At 41.5% G+C, this 20,930-nt stretch overlaps 1 protein-coding gene across 1 annotated transcript in view; it reads left to right on the top strand.

Moving 5' to 3' along the window:
- PRKCA (protein kinase C alpha) overlaps window positions 1–20,930 on the top strand; it is a 324,685-nt gene that overhangs the window by 1,724 nt on the left and 302,031 nt on the right. The window contains exons 2-3 of the mRNA XM_073311390.1: window positions 655–675; window positions 7,287–7,318. Coding sequence (XP_073167491.1) covers window positions 655–675; window positions 7,287–7,318 — 53 coding nt within the window. The remainder of the gene's footprint in view (window positions 1–654; window positions 676–7,286; window positions 7,319–20,930) is intronic.

Here is a 20,930-nt window from a genome sequence, read left to right on the forward strand (position 1 = left end):
ACGCGCTATCTCAGAGTGGACCCCCCCTCCGTTCCTACACCGCCCCCGGGCTGCCCCTGCCCCTTACACCGCCCCCCGGTCACCCCCTTCTTCAGCCCCTGCACCGACTTCATCTGGTGAGACCCCCCCCTCGGGATCCCCCCTCCGTTCCTACACCGCCCCCGGGCTGCCCCTGCCCCTTACACCGCCCCCCGGTCACCCTCTTCTTCAGCCCCTGCACCGACTTCATCTGGTGAGACCCCCCCCCTCGGGATCCCCCCTCCGTTCCTACACCGCCCCCGGGCTGCCCCTGCCCCTTACACCACCCCCCGTCACCCCCTCCTGCAGTCCCTGCACCGACTTCATCTGGTGAGACCCCCCCTTGGGACCTCCCTGTCCCTACACCACCCCCGGGCTGCCCCTGCCCCTTACACTGCCCCCCGGTCACCCCCTCCTGCAGCCCCTGCACCGACTTCATCTGGTGAGACCCCCCCTCGGGACCCCACCCCCCGTCCCTACACCGCCCCTGGGCTGCCCCTGCCCCTTACACCGCCCCCGGTCACCCCCTCCTGCAGCCCCTGCACCAACTTCATCTGGTGAGACCCCCCCGTCCCTACATCGCCCCTGTGCTGCCCCTGCCCCTTATACCGCCCCCCGGTCACCCCTCTCCTGCAGCCCCTGCACCAACTTCATCTGGTGAGACCCCCCCCCGTACCCCTCCGTCCCTATACCACCCCCGGGCTGCCCCTGCCCCTTACACCGCCCCCTGGTCACCCCCTCCTGCAGCCCCTTCACCGACTTCATCTGGTGAGACCCCCCCGTCCCTACACCGCCCCCGAGCTGCCCCTGCCCCTTCCACCGCCCCCCAGTCACTCCCTCCTGCAGCCCGTGCACCGACTTCATCTGGTGAGACCCCCCCATCCCTACACCGCCCCCGAGCTGCCCCTGCCCCTTACACCGCCCCCCGGTCACCCCCTCCTGCAGCCCGTGCACCGACTTCATCTGGTGAGACCCCCCCGTCCCTACATCGCCCCTGTGCTGCCCCTGCCCCTTATACCGCCCCCCGGTCACCCCTCTCCTGCAGCCCCTGTACCGACTTCATCTGATGAGAGACCCCCTCTGTACCTCTCTTGGACAGCCCCTATCCCGATACCACCCCTGTGCCGCCCCTGCCCCTTATACCATCCTCTAGTCACCCCCCTCGTGCAGTCACTGCACTGACTTCATCTGGTGAGAGACCCCCTATGTACCTCTGTGCTGTCCCTTCCCCTATACCATCCCTGTACTGCTCCCTACCCCTATACCTACTCCCATACTGCTCACACTGCCTTATACCGCCCCCCAGGCACCCACCTCCTGCACAGACTTCGTCTGGTGAGAGACCCCCTTATACAATCCCTGCACTGCCCCCGTACTGCCCATGGCCCTATACTACCCCCGTATTGCTCCCTGCTATCTTCAACCCCCCATACCGCCCCCCCGACAACCCTCCTCCTGCAGCCACTGCACTGACTTCATCTGGTGAGAGATCCCCAGTACTGCTCCTGTACCACCTCTGTACTGCCCCTGCTCCTATACCACCCCTGTAGTGCTCCCTGCAGCTTACACCACCCTATAGTGCCCCCCAGGCAACCCTCTCCTGCAGCTACTGCACCGACTTCACCTGGTCAGAGACCCCTGCCCTGCTCCTGTACTGTCCCTGCCCGTATACCACACCCATATTGCTTCCTGCCACTTACACGACCTTATACCACCCCTGGTCCCTATACTATCCGAGCCACCCACCCTTCTGCTGCCACTGCACTGACTTCATCTGGTGAGAGACCCCTGTATACTGCTCCTATACCATCTCTTCCTGCAGCCATTGCACTGACGTCTTCTGGTGAGAGAGCCCCCCAATGCACCCCCTGCTCCCTATATCACCCCCCCGCACTGCCCTCTTTGGTAGCCCTCTTCTTGCATCCACTGTACTGATTTCGTCTGGTGAGACTCCCTGCTACCTTGCCTGTACCATCTGTCCTCTCCCCCCATGATTCGGGATGCATCATGAACTACCCACCTCAGCCAGCCCTCCTTATGTTGCCGCTGCACCTATTGAATTTGGTGAGAGACCCAACCGTACCACTTGTACCTTGCTGTTCCCACACCTTGCTAGGGAGGATTTCCTCCATGCCATATGCCTTCCCTCATATCTGATCACCTTAGGTAGGCCATGTAGTGCAGCCCTACTGCACTCATTTAATCCGAGTGACCTTCCTCCTTACCCCCCATATTGCCTCCACCACAACATATCTACATATTTGCCCCGTTGCCCAGCACACCTTCTGCAGTACATTAACTACATTAACTTAGTACATTAACTTCATTTGGCGACTTCCCCAGTAATTCTCCTATAGGAATGCATTTTGCTCACATCCTGCAGCCACTGGTGACTCTTAACTGGGGAATCCCCTAGCTTTAACCCTGAGAACAACTCTACATCACCTCCCATTATGTTCTCTGACCCGTGCCATAATGCACACGCACCCCTGTTTTGCAGCCATTGCACTTTGTTTTGTGAGTCTCTTCAGGAGACCATGCACCCTGGGGACTCCTGGGAAATGACCCTTGGGCAAGAAATGAACACTCCCTGCAGTCCTCTGATATGCATCCAACCCATGTTCTGCAGCCAGAGGATCAGCTTAATCTGGGGATAATCGCTTGGACTGTTCTCCATCCCCTAAACATCTGTTTCCTTATTGTGATACACGGAGCACACCCCATCTCCTCCAGACCACCATGCGTATTTATCCCTCCTCCCCCAACCCAAGTTCTGGTGTCACTTCACTGATTTCATTTGCTGAGTCTCCCACATGTGCCCACTTTATCCTTCCTGGCATACATACATCTAATCTCATCCTGCCCAGGTTCTACAGCCACTGATTTAATCTGGTAAGGGACTTCCCAGCGTTTGCAAAAATCTCTAGTCATTCAGCAAAACTTTTGTGGCCTTTTCATTATCTTTGTGATAGTTGCTGTTCCTGTGTTCCCTGTTGCTGCCTGTGGAGGGCAGGGAGACGAGAAAATAGATTGCAGCCGGTGCCTCTGGATTAGCAAGTCTAGGAAAGAGGCTGCTGAGAGACAGAGAACAAAATAATCAAATTAGAGGTCTGCTCGGGCTTAATTTTAAAGCCTGACCAGAACGCAACCTAGGCACAAACCTGACCTGAGCATGTCGAGTCCTTTTTAGATCCAACCTGGACCCGACACTTCTCTCCAAACTGGTGTCAGGGCTGCCTCCACCTCGTACTTGGGGTTCAGTTGGGTAGTGGCTTCTCACTTCTCGTGCCTGTGAATCCTCTCCGGCCGTCTCCTGCCCATGGGGTCAGCACAGTGGCAGGTGTGTGCCCTGCCACTGCTGCCTGGCTGCGCTGTGTGCGCTGCGGAGTGAGATGTGCTGTGACTCGTGAGTGCAGTCCGCAGCATTCACAGCACAGTGAGGTGGTGGTGGTTGGCAGGGGTGGGGCACGCAGCTGCTGCAGCACCGACCTCACAGCAGGAGGAGATGATCAGAGCCTACCTGACCAGACCTGAATCCGAGAAGATTGGTTCTTTTCAGACCCAACCTGATGGACTCAAACCTGATACTGGGAATTGGGTCCCGGGCAGGTTGCAAGGCTCTACAACAAACCGTTCAGGATCCAGAAGCAAAAACTGAATAGTTAGTCCCTGTCATGCGCTTGGCCAAGTGGTGTACTCCGCTCACTCATAACCTATGCCAGACAGGGCAATTTCAGTGTGTGCTTGCATGTGGTTGGCTTAGCTGCATTGTAGGGGGAGGGATAGCTCAGTGGTTTGAGCACTGGCCTGCTAAATCCAGGGTTGTGAGTTCAATCCCTGAGGGGGCCATTTAGGGATCGGGGCAAAAATTGGGGATTGGTCCTGCTTTGAGCAGGGGGTTGGACTAGATGACCTCCTGAGGTCCCTTCCAACCCTGATATTCTATGATTCTATACCCTCTGCTAAGAAGGGCAAAAATGAGTAGTGTGCAGGCTGATCACTCATACCCCGTGACCTGAGCTGGATGAGACAGTGGGAATGGGTGGGACACTTGGCTCACTTGTAAATTATATACATTCATGTGCTTCCTTCTCTTTTTGTTGCATACTACAACTTGTGTGGAGAGAGGAAAGACCTGGGGGCTTATCTTCAAATTTGTAGAGCAGCCACCCTTCCCACTGGTGTTAGTGAGAGCGGTGGTGATCTAAGCACTGCTGAAAGGAAGGTCTGTTGTTCCTTGGGGCTCAGCCGTGTGAGAAGATGGTGACGGGAAGGCATGCAACTGGCTGTGTGCACGTTGCACTTGGCTGGCTCCCTCAGCATGCACTGGGCAGCATGATCCTTGGCCTACTGTACATTCCCAGTTTCTCTCTTTGTACTGCGTGCTTTAACTTGGATGCCGTGGAAGAGAGAGACTGATTCTATTAGCAAACACAATAAAATGCGTGAGAGGGGAGCATGCAACAAACTGTTGAAAATATATGTGGGGAGGAGTGGCTGAAATGGACATCGGCAGACTGTAGATCAGTGGTCCCCAACCTTTCTGTGGGAATAGCATATTCCTTTTCCCAGAAGACTGTGGCTGGCGCCAGACACCCCGCCACTGAAATGCAGCCGAGAAACCGCAGCGCTTCTCGGTGGCATTTCAGCGGGCAGTTCTCCGGTGGCCACGCTCGGCGGCAGCATTTCGGCAGCACGGTGTCCTGCGGGCGCACACAACTGCCCCTGTGGGCGCCATTGCGCCTGCGGGCACCACATTGGGGACCCCTGCTGTAGAACGATGTAAAAGGGAAATATACGTTCTGGCTTCTCACACTATCACAATTGGAGGGAAATTGCAAAACCCTTCATTGTAAAAGTAGAAGAATTTAAAAACTGCTTTAAAATAAATCCAAAAAGAGTGAGACTTGGCAGGTGTGAAAGAATGCTGCAGGGTTTATTGCCAGCATGTATTGGTACAGATAAATAACGCAGTTTTTAAAAACAATACCGCCCTGATAAAAGGCACCTGATTACAGGATGTATTTGAAAGTGCAAGGATATCCTGTTGTTGACAGGTGGCAAGAGTAGTTGTACGCTGTGGTCTTTCCTTGCTAGTAAGTCTAGGAAGCTCTTAAATGTTCTTCAAAGACAGCATGCAGCTGCTTGAGTACATTTTTTTTTCATTATTGGTTTAAAGTCAGATGCAATATTTGGTGCTTTTGTACCAAAAACATGGCAAGTATGGTATCTTCAGAGGTCATTAAATGGACACCTAACTGTTGCATCCCCATAACAATTTCCAGTTGAGGGGTAAAAATCAAGAATGTGATTGTTATTAAACATTTGGAGGAGTGAATAAAGAACATGTAATACTTCAGTGGAATGAAGTTCCTCTCCAAATGTGTGTGGGTTTTTTTTTTAAATCAAACTTGATGATCTTAATATTGAACTAGGTAGCAGTTTCTTATTTAGACTTGCCAAATTTGTTTAAAGGAAATTCTACCCAAGGTTTGACTTATTTTGTGAAATTTTGGATTAAAAAAAGATTGCATAGAACAGACTTGGAATGTGAACTAGTGTGTTTCAGTACAAACCACGAAGAAAGGATGCAGTCTCAGTTTAGCTGTTCAAAGAACACTGTTGTCTTGAAATCTAATCACCTAACAAAATAAAGAAACAACCTAAAAGTAAAAAGAAAAGGAGTACTTGTGGCACCTTAGAGACTAACCAATTTATTTGAGCATGAGCTTTCGTGAGCTACAGCTCACTTCAACCTAAAAGTAGTTTCAGGTTCTGTGTCCAGCCTTAGTTCTGTTGTCTGTTTTGGTGGTTTTACAATTATATTTGTATATTTTAGAAAAACAAAAACAATTTTTCTCTCGTGTGTTATGAAGTGAAAGACCCACACAAACAGGGAAACAGTGAAAAGACTGTATGCCAAGTATTGTCAAATATACTCAGAGTAAATAAACAAATACAATTTTATAATCTTTCCAGTACCATGATCTTAGATGTCACTTGTAATAACAGTATGAAAAACATTTCAGGGAAAACTGTAAATTGTTTTGTAAAGTTGAGTGTCCCTTTAATGTCAACTTTAATTTGAACTAAACTTTTACTCAAGTTACATGAGGTTTCTCTAAATGATTTTTTTTCTCTAAATCACAATAAATGTTTGGATATGAGGAAGAGATGTTATTGTTATTTAGTCAATTTTGTAGCTAAACTTCATACCTATTTTTGCTAAAGGGAGCTATATTCGATGTAATGGCTTTTGCTGGATGTTTGTTGTTGTAATTTGGTTTTATTTTCTCTCAGAAAAAACACTACACCTCAGATTAAAAAACATCCTCAAAAGAGAGAATGTAGAGAGTGTGTGGTTTCAGAGTAGCAGCCGTGTTAGTCTGTATCCGCAAAAAAAAAAAAAAGGAGTACTTGTGGCACCTTAGAGACTCACGAAAGCTTATGCTCAAATAAATTTGTTAGTCTCTAAGGTGCCACAAGTACTCCTTTTTTTTAGTGTGTGTGTGTGTAAATGAGTACTGAAAATAATTTTTTTTTTTTTGATGGACAGAAAACTCCATGTCAAAATTAAAAATGAGGTGGTGGTTTTTGTGAGATTTAATACATTAAACTCTAGGTACAATAGCTAATACTATGTACATGTTTAAATCATTGTTTCAAACAATGATAGCTTATTAATAGAATTATTTTTAAAAGATTAGAATTACAATAGTTATTAAAGCAGCGGCCATTATTAATTTATTTTCTTTGTGTTAGGTGAATATTCTTTGTAGTAGCCCCAAAACAACCATTGTCAAACCCCTTTCTGTACATCTGTCTCCTGACCATCCTGCAGTCGCTGTTTTATATAGTTGAATTTTAGTATGCATATTGAGATTGATCTTAGAATCCAACTGTGGTTCTTTTTATAGCTCTCTAGCAGTTGGAGTATTTATAATATTGTAAGTATACATATGGCACGGAGTGAATTGTAACATTATGTAATATTCACAGATGACAATAATTGTGGATCCAAAATTGCTTGTAAAATAAAATTAAAATAATGGTTTGCCAGAAAATGAAATTACATAGCTGGAATCTACTGCTATTCTCATATGTGAAATAGATGGGCTAATGCTTTGTTTTGTATTATAAAAGCTGTTGCTTTCTTAACAAAACCTGAAATCATGTAGTTTAATATGAGGTTTTTTATTATAGTAGGTTAGTGGGAAGAAGCTATAACTAAATTATGTTAAGACAGTGTTTGTCTTTTTCCCTTACAGGGGATTTGGGAAACAAGGATTTCAGTGCCAAGGTAAGCCACAAATAGTTTATTGATTAGCATACAGTGTTACACTTCATTTTAAATCCAGCCAAAGGTTGAAAGGTATAGCAAGAAGGAAACAAACAGCAGGAAAAGCTATGCAAGTGATCTGTCCTTGTGTACATTGAAAAGGATTAGAATTGTTTAATTAAGATTTTTTAAAAATGTGAAACATGCAAATCAGCTTTTTTTGACAGTTTCCTCAAATTAAATGTCATAATCTGCATACAATGCAGCCTCTAACCTTTTACAAAAAGAATGTTTATGCAATTTATATCTTACAGAGAGCATTTTTTTTTTTTTTGGTGAGGAGGTGCTGCATGTGGGGGTGTGTTTGGAAAATGAAATCTTTTAGTTTTATGGATTTTCTTTCATGTCCCATCTTTGTTTTTAATCTTCATCCCTTTTACCTAAAAATTCAGGTGGACCATTGGTGTGAACTCTGTTTTAATCAACACAAAGGATCACTCTGTGGTGTAGAGTACAATTAAGAAACCCCCAAACAATAAAATGCATGTAATTAATTCCCAGTCAGCAGAGCTAGCAATTATTGTAATAATGTGAACTGATAACAGTTGGAAGTTATATTAGGATAGCTATATTAAAACTCATTTCATGCTACATTCTGTTATAGGCTTTATAAACTGCATCATTGTCATATTCATTCAGTATTTATTCAAGTTAGCAATAGTTTTCTTTATCTACTTTATACATATTATCTTTACCTTTTAATAGACATCAGAGTGCAGTAACTTCTTATAACTTATCTGTCCTATTGATGCTACATGTGTACTGAGTAGTTAGCCTTCTGGCTCTTTCGCTCATTACACTTTCTATGATTGTTTGCTAATGCTTTAAACCAAATTTTTCTATCCTGAGTACTAATTTTATTTATTAAGTAGGGAAATGAGCACACTGTTAGTTGTGGTAATTTCATGGCAGGGCTATTTTGAGGTTAGCTGGCACTTTTAAAAGTAAGTCCTTTCTCATTTTTCTTTCATGTAGTGTTGTTATTGGAAGCACAAGTGACTACAGTACATCCTATATTCCCCTTCCTTCAAAAATGTAGCCTATATTTTGCCTGTTGTCCATTATGTAAGCATATTTTTACCATAGAATTTACACATTAAAAAAAAAACCTTGTTACTTTTAACCCTCCTGCTATCCCTATGTCTTATTGCTCTTTGTAAGTCATAGATCTAGTATCATACTGCCAAATCTTTAGTGGAGTGACACTCTCTTTGTTCCATTAAAGACGCTGAAATTTGGCCTCTAGTGAAGGAATTCTTTAAATGTTCAACACGGGAAGTTCCCTACACTACATAGATGTTACAAAAATTAAGTGAGAATGTGGGGTGAGAGTGTTCTCCATTCATTTTGTATTTGTTTTAGTGATGAACCTTTAAAAATTCAGTTGGTAAGGAAGTACACTTTTTATGTGTTGCCTTACTATGACATTTGCATGTTCTTTTTCTGGTGTACTTCACCATTATGGGCCCTGAGCATGTCAAGTATTTAATATGCTGAAATTTAAGGGCCTCACTGATTGCTCCCTTTATTGCATTTTACTGATAGAAGCTGGTTGAGCACCTAGGGAAGCTTCAGATATGTGAATGGTTGTGTATGCTCAGTGTTTGGCAAGGAGGAGCGTAAGAGCATGGGAATGAACTAGCTCTGAAGCGAGTATGTTATACTCCTTCCTAGATTTTTTAAATATTTGAGAACAAGATGGATAAAATAAATCAAGTTTAAAATCTTTTCAAACTTTCTCATAAGCCTGCCTTTAACTATATGGGGTTAGGAGAAAACTTCCCTTGTGTTATTCCATAATTGCTTATTGCAGAGTTTGTTGCATCTTTTTCTTAAGCAGCTGATACTTGCAGTTATCCACCAATGATACAGGACTAGATGGACTATTGTCAGATTTAGTATGGCAATTCCTGTTTCCAGTGTCTTATCTTTTGGGAGGGTTTCTCCTACTACACTTATGCTCAGACTGGTAGGGTTAATTTTAATTTTCCAAGAAGAGGCCTATTTGGTAAGGAATGATCTTTATCCTAGGAGGTAAAGATCAGAGTTTGATCTTGTCTAATCTCCAAGACATTGTCTTGGCACTGGCAACAGCGGGGGATTTCGTTCTCTGGAAGTAATTTTCTTCTGGAGCCTGAAGATGTTCTTGTGCATTCAAGCTGTATTTCTGTGCATTTACACTACTGGAGAATACTCTGGACATTGCATTTTGACTCTGCTCTTACATGGTCAAAAGTAATAGAGAACGTGATCATTTAAAAAAAAATTCTCATCTTTATCATGGTTGCTAATACCATAAAATACATTTCTTCATTCTCAATGTTGTTTGTCTGTGTGTAGTGCACCAATCACGGTGGTATCTGATCTCTCCTGCTATAATATTTAAATGATGAACTTTGCTGTTTGCTGATCCAGATTAAAGTGAAATCATATTAATTAGAAATACCACCAGGAGTTGTCCTTGAATCTTAAATCACTCTCTCTGATGACAGTTGGGTGGGTGCTGCACTTCAGCTGTCTGACTTGAATCATAGTTCTTTAGTTAGAAAATTAATTGTTCATTTCTTCCTCTCCTCCCTCCTTTCTCATGCCTCTCTCTGACTGTTAATAATAAAGGAAAAGGGTTATGTTTGAGGACAGACTGCTTAACTGTAGCATCCATGCAACTCTGAAATGCAGAATTAATTGGGAACTTCAGGCCAGGCCATGGTGGTGGTAACCTAAGTGAATAAGTGAGAAAGTTTTGCTGAATCTGAGGACATTAAATAAGAATGTAAAGGGGAAAATAGGAAAAGAAAAGTAGAAAAATACTGAACGATAGGCAGATGGAAATAGAAGCCCAAGAGTAAAAGTGGGCCTTTCACCTCCTGGCAGCTAATGCAAAATAAAATAATAAATTTTATCTGAATTATGTAGTCCTTTAAAAACATGTGTGTCTGTCACATCTTGTGTGATTAGGAATTTTGTTTACTGTAATGTTGCTAAAAAAACATTCAGTGACTGTTTTTTGTTCTTTTGTTGTAGTCTGATGGTGTTATCTTGTCTTGATCTGGCAGGTGGTGGTGTGTAGAATGGGGTTGGAGAGGGGGAAGAATGAATATGCAAAGTGAAATGTTAAACCAGCTGTTAATTGAAGCTGGTCAAACCAAATTGATTTTTACAAGAAACTTTTTAACTCTAATTTAAAAAAAAAATCAACCAATTTTTTATATCTTGGAAACTAACTAGTATTCTCCCCCTCCCTCCCGTTTTTACTCTTGTCTAATAAATTCCTGCCTTTTGGAAATGAATGGAGTTGTATGGTATAAAGTCACTACAGTAAAAGCTGTGTTATCCGGCACTTCACCAGCTGGAAAGCTCTAGAAACTGGCGTTTCTAATATCCATTAAAAGTCCAGTTGGCGCGAGGCCAGCAGGTTCCCTACCTGGCTCCGTGTGGCTTCCCGGAAGCGGTGACATGTCCCTGCTGCGCCTAGACAGAGGAACAGCCATGGGGGCTCCGTGTGCTGCTCCTGCCCCGGGTGCTGGCTCTGCAGCTCCCATTGGCCGGGAACCATAGCTAATGGGAGCTGCAGGGGTGGCGCCTGCGGGCGGAGGCAGTGGGCAGATCTTCCTGGCTGCACCTCCACCTAGGAGCAGCCGGGATATGTCGCTGCTTCTGGGGAGCTGCCCAAAGTGAGAAATGCCCGGATCCAGCACCCCAAAAACCCTCCTGCACCCCAAGCCCCCTCCCAGAGCCCACACCCCAACTCTCAGCCCTGAGCTCCCTCCCACACTCAAATTCCTTCCCTCCATTGGTAAGTATAACTCTTTCCACTTTATGCATCCGATGAAGTGAGCTGTAGCTCACGAAAGGTTATGCTCAAATAAATTGGTTTGTCTCTAAGGTGCCACAAGTACTCCTTTTCTTAGTTAACTGGAATTTTTGACTTACTGGCACGCCTCCCCACCCCCCCATTCCCCTAACATGCTGGATAACAAAGCTTTTATTGTATTACGTTTGTAGAAAAGAAACAAACAATTCATTGTTGTTTTTTCTTATTGGAAGGCTCTGAAATACTGAAGAAGGAATAAACCTAGAACAACTATGCAGGGTGAAAGCTGGGACAATGAATGTAATGAAGTGATTGAAAATAACAAGAGGATAAGGAAGTAACAGGACTGCAATATGCTAGCTAGAAAGTAGGTTCTGGAAACTGCATGACTTTTAAAAATGAAGATATTCTATTCAGAGAAGAGATGACATCAGTGAAGAATATGGGAAAAATTTCAGACTGACAGAGAGGGAAAGGAAAAATTATTATAGTGACAGCTCCTAGTACAACTATAGTATAGTTCTTGGTCTGTCTGAGTCTCCATGTTGTAAAATCTCATGCTGGACTGAAACTTGACAGGCAAATATTAAAATTATATATTGCAGGCCAGAACTGAGATGTGTTACCAGAGTTCAGTGGGAAAATTTAAAAAAAGTTTCTGTCAGCAGTAAACCTGTCCCTAGCTAACTCTGATTTTTTTTTGCCGAATTCTGAGTCCTTCACTATATAGTGCACCAAATTAATGAAAATTTTTTTTTAAAAAAAATTATCATAAGCATTAATGTCCATAATGAGCCAATATCCATAATGAACGTTTTTGAACAAAGTTAAAACTTACTGAATTAGGGTTAATACCTTTTGGGCTACGCTGTCTTAGAAATGTAAATATTTATGTACATTTTGAGATTTTATGGAACTTCTTTAGCGGGAAGACAAGATAATACAATCTCTGGAAGGTATTAGGAAGTTCATAGGTTTTTCTGGAACAGCTGTGTGTGAAATGGCGCAAATTCTCCCCTCTGAAGCTAACCTTTTGTGGATATCAACTGGGGAGAAAGACTCAATGTGTACTAATTACCTGTTTCTGGAAATTCCAGATAAAGACCCCTGCAGTGTATAAATGGTGAACTGAACATGTTATGAGAGTGCTTGTTCTGAGCTGAAGCTCGAATGAACTTGTGACCACAAGGACTCCCCTAGGGTGAGGGAATTAAAAGACACATCCTGCCAGAATTTGTGTTAGGTGTGGGGGTTAACCAATATAAGCTTATTAACATGCATGTAGATTCTTTTGTTGTTTTTAATGTTTTGTCTGCATTTCTTTTTACCTTAAGAATAAAGTAAGCTTGCTTAGAAAAAATGGTGTGATACTTATAACCATAGCAATTACACTTGTCAACTGTCTCTGAAGAAAAAGCCAGCAGATGTCCTTGTGCAACCTGTCTGTGCTGGGAAATACATAGCGAAGGCAGGGAACTGTGCAGCTTGGAAATATCCTGGTCAGAAGGGAGAAGGATGTAGATCTCTACCCAAGAGAGGCAACAGCTGGAGAAGCCTGAGGGTTTGGTGCCCTTGCTGGTCCAGGAATGGGAAATACAAGTGCAGTTGCCATGAACTGCGAGAATTACATCTGAATTTTCGGGCTCTGTTCTTCAATTACTTTATTGAGCTCAGTTATTGCAGTAAACGTTCAAACACTGGCTGATTTTTATAGTATTAGAAGTGGGCCTGAACCAGAGCAATCAATTTGAATCTCTTCTAGCTTCAGGGAATTTTGGTTGTGGGTCAAATTTTAAATGTGAACTTCGCAACTTGGTTACATATCTGTACAATACATGTGACTGCTCCCATTCATTGTTCCTCTTCTGGGTTTTGTGTGCCATCCCTTCTCTGACTGTACTCAAGAGAAGGGCAAGTCTTAAAGCTGTAAAATACTGCTGAGAAATGTTGGGCCTGATCCTCCTCTCACTGAAGTCAATGGGAATTTGCTGATGACCTCAAGGAGAGTAGAGTCTTGGTCCATAGAGTTGGTGCACAATTGGGAGTGATAATCTTGCACTTAGCTTTAAAATTTGGGCTCCATAGAGCTTTGTGCAACTGTTAAGGTCTTCTTGGATCCTTGCATTTGTAATCAGTTTCTCTATTATTTAATAAAACATTAATACTGTATGATAGAATCATTCTCAGCATGTTGTAACTCTGACAGATTGCCAGTAAACAAATTGCGTTTAAGTCTACTCAGGCTGTTCTCAAAGATTTGAAACAGTTTTCATTCTGTGTAGGTCATCCTTGTGATTGTTAAAGTGAAAACATTGTAAGATCATAAAAATGATTTTTTTTTTCCCCATTGTCAAGCAAGACAGCAAATTGGCTATGATGGCGGGGGAAAGCTTTTTGCTCCGTTTTCTGGAATCTCTACAAGGGGAATGCAGAAACATACAAATAAAAATTTAAACACATTATTTTGTCTTCCAAAATATGAATGTTTCTCTTTTTAAGGAAACAGCCTTTATGATAAGCATGCTCATTAGTGTGGACCTTGTTTATTTTGTATTTTCGTTTCCATCTGTTTCCATTTTTAAACAAAATATTTTCTTTGTGAAAACAGAGATGCATATTCATTCTAAAGAACAAGAATGGTGTACGTTGGAGAAAATTAGGGCCTGAGGATGTTCATGTAATTTCTTTTCTGTGCCTTAGTCTAGGTTTGGTTCCTTGAAGTCAGAATCCGTTTTAGTTCCAGCGGTGAAGATGAGATCAGCATTTGTGGTGTTGAGTAAATAATTTTCCCATGTTCAGATTTTGTGGTCACCTACTGCACACTCTCTGCCTCTTTAATTTAGTACTTCAGTGCCTTTAATGGGGTTGGAATACTCCACACACTTCATTTTGCATCTGACGAAGTGGGCATTCACCCACGAAAGCTTATGCTCCAGTACGTCTGTTAGTCTATAAGGTGTCACAGGACTCTTTGCTGCTTTATTTTCCAAATCCATTTTAAGATTTGAGGCTGACTGACAAACTGCTTAGCAAGTCAGGAAGTCTGTAGAGTTTACTCGTGTATGTGTATATATTATTGACTTAAAGAGCTAATTATATGCTTAGCTAATCCATGTAACTGTGTCCCTTCTGTTGTTACTATGACACTCTCCCTCCATTCCCTCAATTTGAGTGTTTTTTATGCCAGTTGTGTCTTAACTAGATTGTAAGCTCTTTGGAACAGGGTCTGTATCTTAGTATGTGCAGCGCCTAGCACAATGAGACTGCAGTCTTGTTTAAGGCCTCTGGGTACTACTGTAATAAAATTAATATATATTAAATGAAATCAGTTGGGAACTAAGCCATTTCCTTTCCTTGGAAAACAAATAGCATGTTAAGAAACTGAAACATAAGATCCTTTTTTTATATCCCCTTCACCTACTATTCTTTCTCCTGTGCTCTCTGAAATAAACCTTGGCCGTTGTGCCCTGTTCTTTTAAGCACTCTTAATTGTTCCTAAAAAGGAAGAAAACTTAATTTTGTAAAATAAAAGCCCTTTTTGGAGGGATGGGGAACATATTAGCCTCTAATGTTCCTGTGCTGTATCTCTTATCTGAAGAGAGGTCTTTGACTTGTTTTACACATGCAGCATATGTTGATTTCCCTTTCCAGTTTTAACATATTTATAGAGGAGATGTCAGAGTTTTCTTTATAGGTGAATGAACTAGGGGTGTGGCAGCTTTTCTATTCTTCCCTCTTGTCTTCCCCCCAATAGTCTCATGTTAATTGCTTCATCATATGCTCTAGCTTCGTCTATTTTTTCCCCTAATTAAAAGAAAAAAAAAGTATTTCATTGCTGCTGCTTCTGCTCCCAGAAATTTTGCTGCTGAGGTTGGACAGGAAGTAAAGTCTCATAAAGTTGTCTGTCTCTTGATGTCAGTGTAAATTTTGCTGGCCGATTGGACGCTATACATGACCCTCCTTGGAAAGTGCAGTTCTGTGCTGTGCTCTGTATGATTGAGCTTCCTTATAAATCAGGTTTCAGAGTAGGAGCCGTGTTAGTCTATATCTGAAAAAAGAAAAGGAGTCTCTAAGGTGCCACAAGAACTCCTTTTCTTCTTATAAATCAGTCTAATGAATACTTCTCTTAGCCTGATGCTAAGATTGCAGTTCGGTTCTACAGAAGTGAATGAGACTCTGTAGGGGAGTTAAGATCTATGGTTGCAAGTGCCTTCTGTAGGATCAAGGTCTATTTGAGTGCAATCTGTTGCAGGTGAAAAATTTAACAAATATAAATATTTTTTTCTTAAGTACATTTTGGATAGATTCTTTCTTTTTAACTTCTGTCTGCATTTGTTTTACCTCATCTCCTCTTTTTTTCCTTGCCTTCCCAACAATACACACACCAAGTAGGGAGGAAGCATGGTTTCAGTTTGGGGCTGATAGTGGAGGATCTTTCCAGCTGTGCTGAAGAATTCTGGAATGTCTTTGAATAGCCCGGATCCTACATTAAGAACAGTTTGAGTATGCCCTCATTGGTATTGTCACTCCTTGCAGGTGAAACGGCCTCTGCTTGAATGGGTTGTCAGTGCAGGATTTGGGTCTTCATTTCCCTCAGCCTCACTTATGTATACTAGGGTGAGTTCTTTCTCCTTTCACAGGGGTGTTGTGAGTATATATTCATTCACGTTTGTGAAAGGTTCAGGTACTAGGAGGATGAAAGCCATAGAAAAGATTATAAATAAAGTAAAATAAAACCAGGTGTACAATAATGAGTTCACAATTCATTCATGGAGTAGAAATGCTTTATTAAAATAGGAAAGTACATCATTTAGTTGTTTTCCAGACAACTTCTGTTGGAAAATCTGGGCATATTGCACTGCGTGTGTGCATGTGTGTTTTGGTTTTTTGTTTTTAAGAAAATCTGACTCAGGGTGGTCGAGAGAGAAATGCATTTTGACTCATTTTAGGTTTTCTGGAATTATGTTTCCACAACAGCAGACCCACCTTCTCTGCTCTGTTCACTTCTAACATGCTCAAGTTTTTTGTTTGTTTTGCTTGAATCAGTTAGCTATCCCAGTAATTTTTACAGTTAAAGAAAATGACTGTTCCATTGCCCTGAAAATGGTTCTATGAAGCTCGTCACGTTCTCATTAAGCACGTGGGAGTGATATCTGATACAGAGATGACAGCCAAATCAGTTTGAGTCCTGGGCAGACAAAATTGGTGTATTCTTTATTGTTCCGTTTGGTTTTGCATGATTGCACAACAAAACACCATAACACCTGCTGATATTGAGCCATACCAGTATTCATTCATGTAAATTAACTTGCAAAATGGCATTTTAACAGATTAATTATGGTTGGAGCTGGTGTTAAGCAAGTGTTCTCAATGGCTTTCTCTGTTAGAAGCGGAATTTCATGAAATGTTGGGAAGAGAATTTGTATAACGGTGAAGGAAAAAAAGTCAGATTTCCTGACTGAGATTCAGTGAGGCTCATAGACTTTTTTGTTTTAGTTTGAATTTGTTTGTTTTTGACTGGATGTTACATCCTCATTCAGTGGCAAACCCTCCAAACTTTAGTCACATGAAGCATTCCACTGTTAACACTGAAGTTAATGGAACTACACATATGAGTAAAAGTCTGTACCCCGAGGGCCAAATCTTGATAGTTGTTATAAACTACAACCCTGTTGAAATTAGCAGGAGTCAACTGAAGTCCAAGGGAAGTTGCAGGTACTTAGATATTTGTCTTTAGTTGTTCACAGGTTATTGCTATTGGAAAATGAACTCTTGAAAAGTTAAAAAATGCAGAGAAATCCGCTCTAAAGACTTCCTGTAATAGATGGCTCCTATCTCAGGCAAATACACTAAAATGGTTTGTCTGTGGATTCCAGTATAACTTCATTTAACCTTGAGTTAAAACCATTCCTATACAAAACAAGCAGTTTTTGCTGGTACTTTAAGTAGCTGCGTACATTCTACTAAGAGAAATGTGTAACTTTTTTGAAATTGTCTTGTGTATGTGCTTGGTGCATATTTCCAATTGCCTGATGTTGCTTTTGTTTTTCCTCTCCAAAGTGATACACTTCTCTGAAAATGTGTATTGTGCCTCCCCATCCCCCCACTTCCACCAGTTCTAAATGGAATAGACGGCATAGAGCATTTTGATATGGACTGAAACCAAAACGTAGTGCTCAGTATGAACATGTAAGCTTATCAAGGGGGAGAAAAAATAGTTGTGGTTATCAGTGCCTTCCTACAGTTGACTATTACTCTTTATTTTTAAAAATAAAGTTGTAGACTGTTAGTCCGTACAGTGGCCCTATGTATGACCAACTTGCCTGGTATGGAAAAACAGCTGCCTTGCATGCACTGCCATTTAAAAAAGTAATTAAAGTCTGCCTAAGCTTAAAATGCATGTACATCCTTCACAGTATCGGAACCACTGTATACTGAAGAAATGCAGTGTAGGTTAAGGAGAAGGGCCTGTGTAAGCAGCTCACATTGCAAGGTTAAGGCCTTAATGACAAACTTATTTAAAAGCCATTAGGGTGTATGTTCAACCTTTATAATTATTATTAATGTTCACTGCAGTGCATCGGGGCCCTAGTCATAGCTCAGGACCCCATTGTGCTAGGTACTGTATAAACACAGAACAGTCCCTGCCCTAAGGGGTTTACAATCTAATTACTGTAATACACGATCTGCTGTTGCTGCTTAGAACATTAGCTCTCTTTAAAAAACAAAAACAGGATAAGTTACAAATGAAGTTGCTTTTATTAAAAGAGCTGCCTTGATGTTTAAATATATTTGTGCACTCCTTATGAATACACATAAAGGAGTGCGCAAATACATATAAAAATCAACCTCAGAAGTTTACTGGGAGGCACCACTTTATGAAGATAACTATCTGTGTGCAGTAGGTACTGTAATTGTTTTCAGAATACTCATAGAAGACAATACTGATTAGTAATACAGATCTATTAAGTTTCATCCATTTAAAAATTTTAAGTGTGTGCAGATTGATGTGTCAGACTGAATTGGGATAGATAAGTTTCTGTATTAACTTCTCTTGAAACACCACAGTAATTTTCTGATTAAAATGACTAAATATTCAGTGATGGTGTTTTCATTGTATATGATGATTTTCCTTACCCTCAATATGTTTATATATAAATTATTTTAAAAGGGACTTCCTCTGCTCTGCTGTATCCATGGAACTCTTTTCTTGAGTAGGGTTGCATGGTAATGAGTGAGGGTAATATTTGGTTCATTCCCTTTACATTACTAATATGTGTGGGGGAAAAATGCATACTAGCTGCAGGATGAGAGTGAGGTTATTTTGAAGGGAGATTAACTTTGTTTCCAAAAATGACTCCTCATCCAAAACTCAAATATTTCACTCCTCTTCAAGTTCAAAGCATTTTGAACCTCTCTGGAATGTGTTATACATGTTTTTGGCTCCATTAACAAAGTTGTTTATATTCTGGAGTTACTGCTTTCAGAATAGACGTTAAATATACCTTTTGCTACTGTTTTCTGGTTGACATCTTTTATCATATATTAAGTCACTGATTTGTTGTTTAGTCACCGGTACATCCCACTGAATGCCGCATGGAAATGTCAATAATATCAGTATTGAAAACTGTCCAAACTTGTCCTGCCCACTGAAGAGCTCAGGATGAGGCTTCCCCTTTTTGAAATCTGCTATGAAATAATTTTTGTGGGTTGAGTCTGTCTTTTTTCCCCATTGTTTTCTAATACTGGTAGTGCAGAACATAGTTAATAACACATTATCATTGCTTTTCTGTATAGATGGGTTGAAACCGACTTTGTGGAAGGTTAAAAAACATCAGTCTGTCTTCTGCTTTTTGCTACTTGAAATCTATCTTTGGAGTATATTTCCAGCTGTCTGCTTCCATATTACGCTGAAAACTGTTACACATTCTTATGGTTCAGAGTAGCAGCCGTGTTAGTCTGTATCTGGAAAAAGAAAAGGAGTACTTGTGGCACCTTAGAGACTAACAAATTTATTGGAGCATAAGCTTTCGTGAACTACAGCTCCTGCTGTAGCTCACGAAAGCTTATGCTCCAATAAATTTGTTAGTCTCTAAGGTGCCACAAGTACTCCTTTTCTTTTTACACATTCTTATGACTCTCTCTGACTGAAGAAGTCTTTCCCAGTAAGGAAGCTTCTTTCCTTTCCATTTCCTGAAAGCAGAATAATATATGAAGTCTAAAACTTCTTGTGCAGTATGTCAGGAATAAATATATATTGTTACATGGTATCCCGTCGTCATAGTTATGCCTCTGTTATCCAAATTGTGGTTAAATTAAGCTATTGCTGGGTCGCCTGTCTCTCCCGAGGTCTGCTGTCTGCACTTCTTGCCTTCTCTAAAGTTGATCAACAGAGGAATGATGGGGGCTGAAAGATAGCTCTCTGCAGGCCGGCTCCTCCATTTAACCAAATCTGCAGAGGTTGGGTAATCCAGCCTTGAGCTTGTAGATCATGCAGAGTTGGCTTGATAATAGTTCAGTACAGGAAATCTCCTCCTCATTAACGATTTGAAAAAGATGCTGACTATTACTGTTAACAAGTTATGCATTGTATTATTATTATTTACTGTTCACATGGTGGTAGTGCCTAAAGGTCACAACCAGTCTGCTCCCTAATGTACTAAGAACTATACAGACATAATAAATAACAGTCCCTGCCCCAAAGAACTTACATATGTATTATACTCACCAGGAGATCTACTCGTTTGATCTCCTGGTGAGTATAATACTCACTCCTGTTTTATATATTTTTTATAACATACTTTTAGTTGTATGTATATAATGTCTAACAACTTCTGCCCTCTGCACAGTAATACTAAAACATGAGACAGGCATCATAATTGAGTTTAAAAAAAAGTCTTTCAGATAGAGTGAGCAAGTTTAGAAGCTTTAAAGCTAAATAATGCTAATTCAAAGGCTGGACTTAAGTCAGTGACAGGTGGTCATACAAGCTTTTAACACTTCCATTGTTTTTAGGAAGAATATAAGGCACATTAGCTATGTTCACTAACTCTTTATTCCTACTCTAAAACATATCTCAGTTTTTGTCTATCTAGTCTAATGATTTCCTATAGCAACCATCAATGTAGTATTTGAGCAAGGAATGGATAAATTTGTTCTGCATGATGATATCCCTAATGGACTGCATGATGATATCCCTACAGGAGTCTGCCCTTTTGCCTATTCCAAGGGTGAGCATGTTCATTTTGGTGGTGTGTGTGTGTATTTTTCCAAAGCTGGTAAGGTGGAAAAGCTTCAGTAAATGGATTAGTCATGCAGTATGCCCTACAATTTGTCAGATTTTGGCTCAATCTAACCACCTCTGGTAACTAGTTCTATAAATAAGCCTACTGATTGAGAACATGTCGCAAATGCCATTCTTCTCTCTTCTTTTATTCCTTTTGGTTTTTCTAAATTACTTTTTATTCTGGATACATTTAAAGGATGAAAGTTCTCCATCTTAAAAAAAAAAAGAGAACCGAAGGGAGCTAAGGGAACAGCTTCCATCCTATAGATGAGTTTTCAGTTGTCCTGTATGTGTGGTGCTGTTGGTGATGGAGATGTTGCAAGAGTACAGCAAAAATGGAGCTTACCAGAGTTCTAGTTATATTTTATTCAAGATATTTTACTACCTAGCTGTTGTTTTTGTCAAAGCTCCTGTTGAAAGACATCTTCAGGCACAAGCCTGTAAAAACTGAACAAAAGGGATACACAATTCTG

The sequence above is a fragment of the Lepidochelys kempii genome, chromosome 14 (genome assembly GCF_965140265.1).
Source record: "Lepidochelys kempii isolate rLepKem1 chromosome 14, rLepKem1.hap2, whole genome shotgun sequence".
Lineage (NCBI taxonomy): Eukaryota > Metazoa > Chordata > Testudines > Cheloniidae > Lepidochelys > Lepidochelys kempii.